This window comes from Falco peregrinus, chromosome 1 (genome assembly GCF_023634155.1).
Source record: "Falco peregrinus isolate bFalPer1 chromosome 1, bFalPer1.pri, whole genome shotgun sequence".
In the NCBI taxonomy this organism is placed as follows: Eukaryota; Metazoa; Chordata; class Aves; order Falconiformes; family Falconidae; genus Falco; species Falco peregrinus.
This window is the reverse complement of record NC_073721.1, coordinates 68843208-68857212: the sequence shown is the minus strand read 5'-3', so window position 1 is coordinate 68857212 and position 14005 is coordinate 68843208. Positions and strand designations below refer to the sequence as shown.

General features: G+C 37.0%; 1 protein-coding gene across 13 annotated transcripts in view; it reads right to left on the bottom strand.

The window, feature by feature from the left end:
- Positions 1-14005, bottom strand: part of RALGAPA1 (Ral GTPase activating protein catalytic subunit alpha 1) — a 132900-nt gene that overhangs the window by 20417 nt on the left and 98478 nt on the right. For 12 of the 13 annotated variants that reach the window (XM_055792983.1, XM_055792721.1, XM_055792827.1 and 9 more), the window contains 2 exons: positions 13370-13528; positions 11376-11503 (listed from right to left, as the gene is read on the bottom strand). In XM_055792983.1, the coding sequence (XP_055648958.1) occupies positions 11376-11503; positions 13370-13528 (287 nt within the window). Of the gene's footprint in view, positions 1-11375; positions 11504-13369; positions 13529-14005 lie in introns of those variants that run through there. The other variant, XM_055793090.1, reaches the window with a different exon arrangement.

Here is a 14005-nt window from a genome sequence, read left to right as displayed (position 1 = left end):
GGTTTTAACATCAGAATCTATCCATTAATCTTGACTTAAATATAATCTACTCTGCAGAAAGAGGAAGAATGGGCATTCAATGAATTATCCGTTTGAAATACAGCAGAGGCATATTAACACAAACATATAGCAGAAAGGCTCGGTTTCGGTACTGTTTGTTGTGTATTGTATGTGTTACAAACCCTGAGCTGCATTTTAGCATGAAATTAAAAAGACTGTAAGATCAAATGGCTAGCAGTGTCGGAGGGATAAATACCTCAACACTGTAACAGATTACTCATCAGCTTTACCGGCTGTGTGGTTAGAAGACTAATGACAGAATTTACAAACACCCCACTCGTCCGTGTTTTACTAACAGGCTACAGAGGTGAAAACAAAACAGTGAAGGAAACGGTGCTGAAGCCCTTATGCGGGCAGAATTCCTACTCCAACTTCCAGGGAGGATTTATCTTACTAATGTATCCAAGATGGGAATCGATGAACCTATAAGGTATGTTGTGCTAATTGTTTTGAAGCCCATTACAGCTGCCACGGCTTCAGGCCCTCTTTGGAGCGATGCTCCTGCCAGCAGACAGAACAGCTCGCAGGCAGCCATGGCTTCGCAGCAGGCAGCCGCGGCGGCACAGGGCCAACGGGCCAAGGGACTGAAGTTTATTAAGGATGTGGCACCAAACGTGCCGACGAGAGATGCTGAGGTGCTGCAGGCACCGCTTCAGCCCACAGATAATGTGGAATAGCGCGGGCCAGGGGGGAATGCACAGCCCCAGGCATTAACTCCTGATCGTGGGAGGGGATTTACCCCCACACCACACTCAGCATTGCACCGGTTTTAACTCAAGTCATCAAGGCTGACGAGTGTAAAAATACAGAAGTAAAGCTGGCTCTTTGCTCTCTGGTGTTAGCATGAATGCTGAAAGCCCACTGTCTTTCTATGTTCAAATATTTATATTTCTACCTTAAATATTCTCTCTGTATATAGACATATTCATCGATGAAAGAAACAGTAAAGAAAGTGCCTTTCATGAAGATACCACCACAATCTGTAAAATCACACAAATAAAAATTATATTGGTATTAAATATTGCCTACTAAAAAGACTGCACATACAGATACGTATTAATTTGCAATTCTACACGACCCAGTAACAAAGCAAACTCCTCTCACGATACATTTCGTCACTAATTACAGGCTGTACCTTAATAAACTTTAGAACTGCCTTCCTTTTTTTCTTTCATACCAATTTCTCTTTACCCTGGGTTGCTGCAGTGCCGGTATGAGATAGTCTACTTACAAGTCACTTTGGAGGCTATTAAAGTTGGTTTTAAAAACAATGTAAAACTCGAAGACAGGCTTCTGCTATTTAAAGGAAGGAAAGAAATATGAATTTTCAGTTACTTCCCTCTTTCTTTATTTTGAAGGGCAATTAGCGAAGCAGCCCCTTCACCCTCCTCCCCAATGCTGTCAAGCTGTTGAGAGCAGTTTGCAGCACTACAATGGTACTATTGTGAACACAGCCTGGGCTTCCTTCCCACAGAGAGTTAAATGGGCAGTTCCTGCTGCCCATGATTGGTGTCCAGCGAAACACTACTTAAGAGCCAGGTTTTATCAGTTCCACGCCAAAGAAGTGAAGCCAGGGAACCCAAGCCTTCCTATCATGCTGAACCATATGCCAACCCTGCTGGCCCCAAAGGTTTATCACTAAGAATCAGGATCCATCATGTCCCCTGTGAAATTTCACTTCACATACCTTCTGTGAAACGCATGGCTTCGCTGAAAACTGACCTTTTTCCACAATTGGCAAGAACAGATGGACGGTAACTATGGTTTGGCAAGCAGAAACTAAAAGATTTTCTAATAGTCTGCATTCTTCTGTGTTTGGGAGGAGAAGCATTCAGAAGGAGATAGATGTATTCGTGACCCACAGATCTATTCAGGTGCAGTTAATCAGCAATTAAACTATTTTCTTAACATCTAGAAAGTACTGACATTAATGTGATCGGCCAGGCTATGATTAGGACTCATGTCCTTTGGACCACCATATGGTAATTCCAATTACTATAATACTAACTTTTAATCCTTGCTTTATGCTAGTTTATTCTGTTTCTTTATTAAGTATGCGGCACATAGAGAATAAACAATACAAATACACCCTTCCTTATTATAATTTTGACCTGTTTAATTTGTGAATATTGTTACATGAAGTATATTCCATCTCCAGCTAGGTATTTCTACATACTGACAGGTATCATATATAACCTCTTTTTTTAGTAACTGAAATACAGACCTGTAGGAGAACAAAGACAACCAATGTGCTAGCTTCTATTAATCTCCTCATTATTTTTTTTTTGGTACCTATCATCTTCTAATCCCTCTGTTGGCACTGGAAAGCATGCCCCAACAGTCTTGATTATCGTAAGTGGAATGACGCAGAAACAGTTTGCCAATATCTTATTCAACTCACTCAAAAGTATCATTTTATCTCACAGACACTACTGTTTGTCAGTTTTGCTTGTTACGAATGATCTCCCGCACTTCCCACCTTATATTAAATACTCCAATATAAAATATTAGAATCAACCATATACAATGGTATGTACTTATTCTTTATATATAGACACAGCTTTTACTGTTTTAATGTACAAATCTTTTCAAGTTGCTTGCAAGTCACTTATCTATTATTAGGGCTGAATTTATGACTAGAAAGGATCAAATCAATAAACAATGCTGTCTTTTTCGACATAAAAATAGGGCTATAGGGCTTAAAGAGTTTAAAAACATTTATTTCTTTAATTTTTAGAAACACCAGGAAAAATTGTTAATCTTCCCTGCTTTTATTCAGAGACTTGTGAGAGCTATCAAAGAAATCTGTATGAATTTTAATACCTTAAGGGGGCAAGAGTCTTAACATTTTAACAAAGGGCTTTTGTTATCCAAAATGTTTAATTAATTAATAAGGTTAAGTAGGTATTAACAAAAAACCTGTCATTTTGTGTTATGTACACAGCAATCAACTCTGTGTAAGATTGAACCAGTTTATCTTTTTCATTCCAGTTTAAGGACTCTCAGCCTTCTCCCTGCAAATTTTTGTTTAAAAGAGGGATCTATGCACATTTAAAACACATTTTATAATGGAAAAGTCATTGTTCTACTAACTTCCAGTTTACAACAGACAAAAATTTCTTACCTTAAAAAGATGCAGTAACAAAGAGGAACTCCCCTCCCTCAAGCAATCTGTACTGACAGATCCAAATTCAGGAGTTCTGGAAGGCTGACAAAGCACTTCAATGCTTTTCAGGGTAGCCCACTAACATCCTTTTATTCTAAAACAAAATGCCACTGGCATAAGCCTATCCATATTTTATACAGAAATCAGCAGAACCAATACCCCCCTTTGGATGGGTAATTCAGATGGGTGCAATTTATAAAGAATGCAGAAGTAAAAGAACCTAGAATATATTTTTCTTAACAGCATAAAAAGATTTGAGTCTCCCCATAATTTTCTACAACATCAGCAAAGCATTCAGCTCTTTATAAGTGCAATTATCAGCAGAAAATTGTAGAGACAATCAGTTTTGTCTCCTTTGATATTTTGCTTTTTTACCACTTTTAAGAGTCTCATACATCTCATTAGAGAAGACTAACTAGTAAATAAAGCTGTACTACCAATTAAAAACCACGTTATATATATCTTGCGCCGATGATAACAGCATTATACTTACACCCATGTGCTTACACACACTATAGCTCTTCCAGAGGCACTCCCAGCATCCCAGTTTGTATCTGCGGATAGCCCGTAAGAGGCGGCAGAGCCAGCAGAGCTACCTGGGCCAGGGAAGGTAGGTTATGTGGGATTAGAAGCGGGGCAATTACTGAAGAAAATATGTTTACCTGAACATGTACAAATCCAGAACTGCTGCTAAAGAAAAGTATGTACGTGTTGCGTGAAAAACCGCGCAGACTATACACTACATTACAACATAGCTTTCAAGCCTCACACTTCAAGTTATTCCTCACATTAAAAATACATGAAAGCCAATTGAAATGATGTGTATGTCTACATGAAAATGCAGCAAACCCAGCAACTTGGTACACACAACTGCAAGTATTTCTCCAGCAGTTATTTGAAGTGTCTATATGACAAATGCTAAGGCAAGAGTTTAAAAACCTATCACAAATGTTCGTTCAATCAGTTGTCTCTAGTGGCTAAAATCAAAGGCATTTAAAGTGATGCTTTGGAATTATTCATTGCAAAACAATCCTATTCTTTCAACAGGTAACTAATAAAAGATGGCTGAGAACAGGCTTGCACTACCCCTGAGGTCCAATTGTTACTCAGAACACTGCCTATTTTTGCTCCCTGGTGCTGCATTTTAACTCTAATTGCATGATCAAGGCAATAAATTGGACTCAGGGGACAAAAAAACCCTACAAAAGTACCTACCCTGACAAAACCAGAGGTTGCAAGAAAATGCACTTCAAACAGAAGTGAGGCAAGACGAGACAAGCGAAGGAGAGGTATCAAGGCTGGAAAGACAGTCATTAATACTGACAGATCACTGTAATTCTGGCTGTCAAGGTGATCGATTTAAGCAGCATATGCCAATCAATACTCTCCTCATTTACTGAGCAGCATGAGATATATATTTAGGTAAGATGTCCCTAAGACAGGATTTCAAACCATACTTAACGAACATAAATAGCACAATTTATGCTTTGGAATCTTAGCTGTCTTTTCATTTGGCCTTTTTTTAATCGGGCAAACCTCAGTGTGATGTTATCCATACGAAAGTTATTTTAAATGATTCTGTTACATCACACTGCCATCATGTATACCATTTCTTTATGTGAGATACTTTGAACTCTACCAATTTTCCATATAACGTATTAAAACACTAATCTCGAACATCAACATTCTTAAATGCAGCTGCTATTTAAGTACTGAGCATTTTGCTTATTTTGCATTAGTGGTTTGCCATTCTGAGTACCACCGCCACCCATGGTTTACAAGAAATCCAATCTTCCCGGTATTTCCCCTAGAATTTTCCTTACAACAGTCTCTTATTGTTCAAATAGACTTGTGACATCAAAAGAAAATACATTAATTTGATATAATAGTTCAGGGGGAAAATTCTGTGAGGATAATAAAAACAGCTCTTACTGTGACTGCACACTTACTGCATACCACACGCACACACACATGCATGACTGTATATTGAGATATAAAACTTTCCTCTTATATTGAGGTCTTATACAGAGAAACTGTTACATGATTTCTTGAAACTGAAACACCTGAACAGATACTTATAAATGCCTTGGAAATCTTCAGTTTTTCATGTTATACCATTGTATGTAGGCATTCAATTAATCACATTTTGAATTATAAAAAGATCAAGTGAGCTGTCAGCAGAACTAGGATTTGGAAGAACAGCAAAACTGAGCACATCAAAGTACAAGAAAGACTGAACATCGTATTCCCCACCTGAAGATTCTTGCTTGAACTTGGAAAACCATTTCCATTGCTAAACAGTAAAACAGACTTTAGAAATAACTCTATGTTCTTCCAGAAAAAACAGCAGGGGTCATATGATGAACTCATCCATGGCTCTTACTTGACTTCATATCAGATAAGCCTACAACGGTATGATTCAGGGATGGGATAAATATTCACTAAAATCCTAAAATTTTCAATTATTTGTTGTAAAGCATATAAAGTAGTATCTACAAAGTGCATCATGCATTATTTCTAATGTCTATTTTTTCCCACCTATGAGGTAACAGGTATGTTGAAACCTTATTAAATGTATCAAAATTGTATTGGCAGAAGTATAGCAAAGTTTGCCAAGATTCTTGGCATATGGCAGTTCAAAAAAATTCTAAATCAGAACATATTAATGGCATACATTATTCCTTTCACTATAACAAAATTAATGGCCCTGTGAAAAATAAATTCATGATATATATTTAAGGAGACAGAGCACCCCTTATGGCTTTTCCATTTGATACACAGTTATCATTGATGCAGTGTCACTGTAATTTATTTTTTTTTTCCTTACAGACGCTCATGCTTCTATATGATAGAAAACTTACTGGACTTAAGAGAAAAGGAAACTGGCATTGCCAAAATCAGTACTTTCCAGCTTTAGCTTCTAAGTTTGTGGTTAGTGAGAAATCTCCAAAATCTTCACAAATTCTAGTTTGAAAATGTAAATCAAATAAATAATCTTAATTAAATGAAACAAATGTGGCCAGAGAATCTGAAGAATCTCTTTGCTTGCTATATGTCATTAATAACAAATACTTTCTTTTTAAAGATAAGCTTTCCAGTGTCTGCAGTTCTATCTTCCGGCAGATAATGGTCAAGCAGGCACAACAAACAGCGATACTACCAGTTCCAATAAAATCCTTTCTTGTTTCACATAGCTGAGTATCACATAAGAAAGCTTCTTCTGAGCTATGAGTTTTTAATACAGAGGAAACTTCTAACAAACCACTCAAAGATATTATTTTATTCATAAAGAAGTTACTGTCTTGTCAGATGCCAAGCAGGGTTAATAACTTCCCTTTCTCTGGAAGACGACTGTCTAAAAAGGTTAGCTACAATGCATCAAGTACCAACTGCTTAGGCATACAATGTAAAAAAAAAGATGGGGGATATGTAAATCTTCTAGTTTTGATAAAAGAATATTAATTTACCCAATCATTTAGGTTAAGCTTTATTCTCTAATATTTTGTAGGTGGAATAATTAAAACAGCATTATATTTTTACTATTTTAATTCATCTGTTTCATATCACCAAAAAAAAAAGAAATTCAAAAAAAGAAATTAGGTCAAAGGCTTTGTAGATTATTATAAAGAAATGAAAATTATGCAACGCTGGTTATGGATAAAACAGTCATCAATATTCCAGGTTCTAAAACTTCAACAAACTGCAGATTTCAAAGATGCTAAATAGCATTTGTTACTGTGTGTCTAGCTACATATCGGGTAGCAACCTTTGGGAGAGGAATACTACATAAGGCAGAAAGCACGGTGTCTGAATTGCACTATCTGAAGCGCAGATCATTTGGAGTAATTGTTAACACTCTGAAATTTGTGTGCAATGTGCAAAAAGTGACACTAGTTGTTGCACAATTGGAATTTCATTCCCACAAGGTTACTAGTACTTCTCCTGTTTTGTTGTAATAATTTTAACAAGTTGGATCACTGGAGGTGCCTACCACACCAAGTACAGATTGTTATCTTGGTGCGCCTCTTGGCACCTGGCTAACATCTGTTGTTTATTCAGGAAGTTCAAGTAAAATTTCATATGAAGCCACTCTTTCAATTGTTCAAAATATTTAGTATTGATCCATTTCCTACACATGGTAGATTCTAAATTCAGAATGTGGCAAAGTGCTTGCTCTGAGATGCAAGCCATGAATGAAACTATTCCTATCAGGAATTTCTTTGCACTTTAGTAAATAAAATATTTAACAATCCCCTAAACATTAGCCTCCTTGTTCTACATCAGGGTGAAAACAATTGTTTTCAACATTCAGTCCCAATACCACACCTGCAGTTATAAGTCTTGGAAGTTTTCCTAGCGTGTCTGCAGCTGGAGTGTATTCAGGAGATGGCATGTACTTCTTAAGATAAGGACAAACGCAATCAGAAGAAGAAACACATCAGCTATGAGATAGAGAAGGGGTGCTGCTGCTTCATTAGCATGACAATACAAGTATTCTGTATTGTCACTTGTGGCTGTATGCACGCATGCCGCCTGTTGGTGAGGGGGTACTGTTAACGACAAAGCCAGGCCACCAAAATATAGTGAGGGACTGCAGAATCGTTGAAGGGGAAACTAAAGCAAATGCCACAAATCAATGCAGACTCCCCCCAAAACAGCAATATCCTCTTCACGCAGCTGCAGTGATGAATATGCCAAGCATCACGTTAAAGCAGGATACCTGCCATGCGCGACTGATGTTGGCTGATAAATTGAGTAAATTTTTCCTCTTAAAATACTACAATACAGAAACATACCACTATAGTATTCTGAGCAAAGAATAAAAACCCGCAGCAGATGAAACCTTTGAAAATCATTAATAAAATCAAATCTTCAAAGTGTTTTGGTATCCAAGTTTGCTATCAGAAGTGTCAAAACAATGTCAGAAAGAGGAAGGTGATCGACGGAGTATGTCAAACTCAGAAAGCCACTTCAGCCCATACAATACATGCTCGAAGTCGGGGCAGACTATAAAAGGGAGATGAGCAGAATTTCCTGTATCCATGCAACCATTATTATACTATTCACACGTACTACCCATTGCCACATCCTGATTAACAGACTAGTGCAATAAGGAAAAAGTTGCAATCAGGTTACATGAAGAGGACTGAATATCCCTTCTGATTACAAATGGCAGCTGATTTTTTCAGTCAGGTCTGCACTTAGAAAATGCACTACCTGGGAGGATGGATAAGCCCTCCTTGGAAGCAGGAGGGCCAAATGCAGTGCCACTTTCTTACCATCCTGTACGCAAGCAAATCAACACAGTCCTAGTAAAATTAAGAGCTTACCCTGATCCATCTCCACAAAGATCTACAAAGCGACATTGTAAATATTCCTCAAAAGCAGACAAACACAAACCTACGCATGTATCACCAGCTCCACGCTGAGTCAAAAGGTGCCCACCAAGTATTACACAGCACAGCAAAACAAACCACACAGCGGCAGGCACAGAGTCACCCAGACACTGGTGCTGGCTTTGAAATGAACTATTTCTGCTGGTCTGCTACGCTAACAGGAGAGCTAATGCAGATGTGTAGGGCTTGAAAGGGGTTGTTTGACAGAAGCTGCAAGCCTTCTTGCTCCTTAAGATGCACGTTCAACTGAATGTCTACTAACCGTCATCAAAGTTCCTAATAAACTGACACTGTTCCAGTATATTTGATACTCATAAGTAAACAAAAATTAATTTCGAGCAGATTGCTTCAGAATTCTCTTTCACTGATACTGATACGGTCCTGGATACATGGGAAGCCTTGATTATCGGCTTCTTTTTTCCAGCTGGGTCTCTGTCTTTGGTGTACTTTCTAAAAACCAGCTTTTTTGTTCATTTTTTCCCCCTCCCTCTTCAAACATACTGCTTTCACCACTCTGAGCCCTCTTTTTCTTTGCTCCAGCCACACTCCCAACACAAGGAAAGACCACCTTAATCAATGAGTCCTGAATTCCACAACAGACATTAAGTCTGGCGGGGTCTCCAGAAAAGCTATTTAACCACAGACCATAAAATACTCTTCCCCACAGCCTTCAGTCCACAACAAACTTAAAAGCCAGTAGTGAATTGCTTCAGCCATAGCTAAAATATGCCAGAGGAAAAAAGCAGGAGACACTGAAGACAGTCCTTGATGTCTTCAATTCCCTGCTATGGCAGGAACATAATTAGATTCAATTTTCAAATACTCCCAGTTAACAGACCATATCCATGTTACAGGAAACACCCACCAGTCTTTGCCATTCTTGTAGGAGGGAAATTCCTTCTTGACCTCAAATTTGGCCATGGGTTGAACACCAAGAACATGTCCATGACATTTTTAATCAAGAGTTTTTTAAACCACTGAGAGCCAGGCCAAACTTTGAAGTTTAACATTTTTTTGCTGTTCTCCACTGACACAACTGACTCAACCATAGCCTAATTCAAGCCAGGGAAGTTTGCAGAGTATTTTCTAATTTCACGCCAAGCAAACAGCTTTTGAAAAAGTGCCCACACCCCCATTTTTTATTTTTAAAGTATTCTAAAATGCACTGAATATAAGATACCCCAAGCCAGGCAGAAAAAGAATACCACCAACTACTTAACAAAGCTGCCCTTTAACATCAGTGCCTATCAACTGGTGCTTCATAAGCTTACCAAGTGATGACACAAAACCCATCAATCAATACTATATAATATTAAATATACATAATGCTTTCCAGTTACATGCTAACCATGTTAGGAGACAAATATTAACATTTCAGTGGAGGCCATGTTATGTCATAAATGACATGCAGTGCTTTGATGCACATAAAAAAGTACAATTTGGAGCACTGAATTCAAAGTGCAATACGCAGCTCTTAGGAACGGGCCAATTCCCAGACACTGAGCTGGCAAGCTATGTCCAAGGAATTTATTACAACTTCCATATTCTGTAAAGAAGCTTAAACATACAAGGCTGTGGGGGTTTCTGGTACTGAAAGTCTGCTATTTCAAAGTGAATTGTTTTCCAATTGCTCATCACTATACATCAAAATAATGCTATAAGCCATCAGTTTTCATGGTATAACGATGATAATACATTTTAAATTCTTTGATTAAGCCACTTGAGTAATGACAACAAGATCAGACCTCTCCAAACATAAAAATACAATGAATCAACATCTGTCAACTACAGAAATGGCACAAACGTCATTTAATGCGATCACATCAAACACTATCCATCATTCATCTGTAAATCCACTTCATCGTATCTAAGCCAAAACTCTGTCAATAATAACAGTGAGCCTTAGGAAAACCAGAGAATTTTAGCAACAATCTATCACATGACAAATACAAGTATCTCCAGCTTGGGCAGAAATTAAGCACAGAATTTATTTTGGATCAAAATTTAAACATATTTTAATTTATGAAATGAAAAAATACTATGTTCTTGTTGTTTTAACTAACAGGTATATAACAGAACTCAATCTTAAGAAAGAGAGGTATAAGTGACTGACTTACCTTACGTTTTTTAATTTCTGGTGGTAAATCTGTTCTTCTATGATCAGCCCTTTCAAAAAAAACTACAATCTCAATTCCAATAAATAAGAGAGATAATATTTTCTGACATCTTTACAAAGACATGAACAACGTTTTGACAACAACTTTGTATTCTGAGCAGAATAATACAATCTGTATGACAAATATGTAACAAATTTCTCATGTTGACAGAAAGCTGCATTCACATCCTTTTTATAACTAGAAAACAAAACTAAGTCACATTAATGCTTGATAAATACTTAATAACTTTAAGGAAAGAAAGATTATTAACACCATGACATTGCTACTTTAGAAAGTCTACTCACAAAATGGTCATTAAAATAATTTTGTTAACAAAAAATGATAAGTACATGTTGTAAAACACTAGAAACGGGCAATTTTTCAGCATCGGATCTATTCTTCACTTAATTAAAAAAGCTGGTCTTCATCTGAATACTATTCTATGTGTATAAGTTTCCTAAGGGCACCATCACCATGAAACAAATAAAAATATTTTCCCTATGTTAATGGGAAAAAAATATGACAGATATGAAGATCGTATCTGGAGAACTGCAAGGGAATGTATATACTCCAGAAATCATGTGAGTGAAAGGATACAAGTTTTGGTATAATGGGATTAATGATTTCAAAGCACGGCTTGCATTTATAGCTGTTGCACGAACCATAATAGGAAGAATTTTTCCATTCACAATAGCACCATCAAAGAGTGGACCAAAAAATGGAACCTGAATAAAAAAATTAAGAAATTCAACATAAAGCAAGATCTTAGCTATAACAATTAGCAATCAACATTAACAATAGAGCACTCAAATATATCTTTTTTTCCCCTCCTCATTGCTAGATAATCAGACCAGTTATTGTGCTCCATGACAGACCTTTTCTCTTGTGGAAATATACAGCCATATAACTGCTTGATATCCTTGGTAACAGATAACACAGCATTTGAAGAAAGTTAAGCAACCATCTGAATATTATGTCTCATCAAAGCATTTTTCCACGTTTGCTGCAAAAATCCCAGGTACAGTCATGCATATGATGTTTACAAGGTTGAAAGGCTCGATGACAATATTGTAAGCGGTAGTAAACAAAAGGACTAATTGCTCAAAATAATATTTATCATGGCTTTAGATATAACATGTTCATAAGGACCAACTCAATGTGTAACTGTCATACAATTACTGGTGGACCGACCCTCACCTCCCATTTTCTTTTCTTCTTCTATCTGCACTTTTTATCTATAGTTTCTACACAAATGGACTGTAAGCCCTTTACAAGAGAAATCTCTGGTGAAAGTTTGGCCTCTAGACACTAAGTGTAAAGCTGTATTTGTGACATCAGTAGAAAACCTTGATGTTTAGTACAGGTAACACTGAAAAGGTTTACAGAGCAGATGGTTCTAATATTTTGGCATTATATTTCTCTCTAATCAATCATCATTTTGCGATTAAAAAGGACAAAATTAAAACTCGGTTAAGTATCTTCATTTCCTGTATATGTGAATAAAGTTCGGAAGCTGCTAGCATAAAAGCATGTGAAGAAGAGCAAAGTTCGGGCATCAGGCCAGCATAGGGAGCAGTGTACACTAAATATTCTTCCTGCTAAGATGAAACAAATGCTGCAAAAGAATTTCAGATCCCTGTATTATTTTTGCCCTCAGTCATTTAATGTAGTTTTGAGACGGAAGGCACTTCTCATGTACAAGGACAACTGTTGGACTTAACAACAATCCCTGCTCTTTGTAGTTTTCTTAACCTGCACACTCCCAGTAACGCAACTCTGTGTACTTAAAGTAGTAAAAGAAACACAAGAAACCCAGTAATAACAAGACCATGTACTGGGTATCGTTTCATGCCTGTCATCAGATAGGGGCAGTCATCATATAGAGGGAATTCCTATTTCTGTCATACTTCATTTATTAATATTAGTGCTTGTAGAAAGAATTTTAATAGTTAAAGTACAGAAATTCATAGCAAGTGACATCACACAGAGAAATTACACAGTAAAACCACTCATGACTACTTTTACTTCGTCAGTGTTCACTACCTTAAACCACTGTATGAAGAACAGGGCCAGCACAGACATTTGAGGAACAGTCGTTAGGAAGAGCATGTGCTCATATGCTTAAGAACTGAATCGCCTTGCTTTGCTACATTAATCTCCACATTCTGTGGAGGTAAAGCTAAAGTGAAAACTAGCTTTGTGACAAAGAAAGGGGAATATGACATGGATGGAGAAAGCTGGAGAAAGCTATTATTCATCCACCACAGTCACATATCAAATTTGATTTAAAAGTTTGCCAAGTTCATCTTAATATTTACATGATTACACAAAATATTCTAGCTTTGTTTCCAGTTTATGATGCTAGCAGATATGCTTGGCAGGATCCGGCCTTTGCAATGTTAAATGGCTGATTTTACTACGCGTTGTACTCGGAGCTCTTCCTCCTACCACCACTGCAACTGTCAATGCTAAAGACACATCGCTCTGTGGATTAATCTCTTATACCAAAACCTCAGACTGTAAACAAAACTCAGTTCATATCAAACATACAAAGGCAACACACAAAAAACCCCAAACCACCAAACTCTTACCTCAGGCTTTTTCATGATCTGGATACTAAACATATGGTTTTTCATGGGGTAGATAACTATAAGAACATCACCAAATTCTGTCGGAATTATTCCTCTTCTATAATCTCGAGTATGCTCCGACCAGACAATGTGTACTTCATCATTTCCTAAATGTCTTAGCTGGAAAAGCAGGGATAAAAACCCGTCAGTTTAAACATATTCTATAGCCATACAGCTACACTAAATGCTCGTATTTCAAAAGGACAAACCCACTAAAATAAATGAAGAAAAATTAGTAAAATAACCAAATTACACTATAGTGCTCTTACAATTTCAATGACAGTATTAGTTCGTAGTATTGGGTTGTGCTATATATTTGTATACATTGGTATCAGTGTCTATTTAAATTAACATATGTCAAATTAAAAAAACAAAACCAAAAACAAAAGATCTGTTTTCTACTGAAAGCTAAATTTTTGTTGATAGTCTCTCAAGATCACAGAACGAGTCAATCTCATTCACTAAAATGCTTTCAAGTTGCCATCACTGACAGCCAGCAAACTACTAAATTCTATATGAACTTTTAAAGGATATGAATGAACATGTGTTTAAAAGTTTCATATGTAAGCAGTCTTTAACCTCATCATTCTAGCCAAA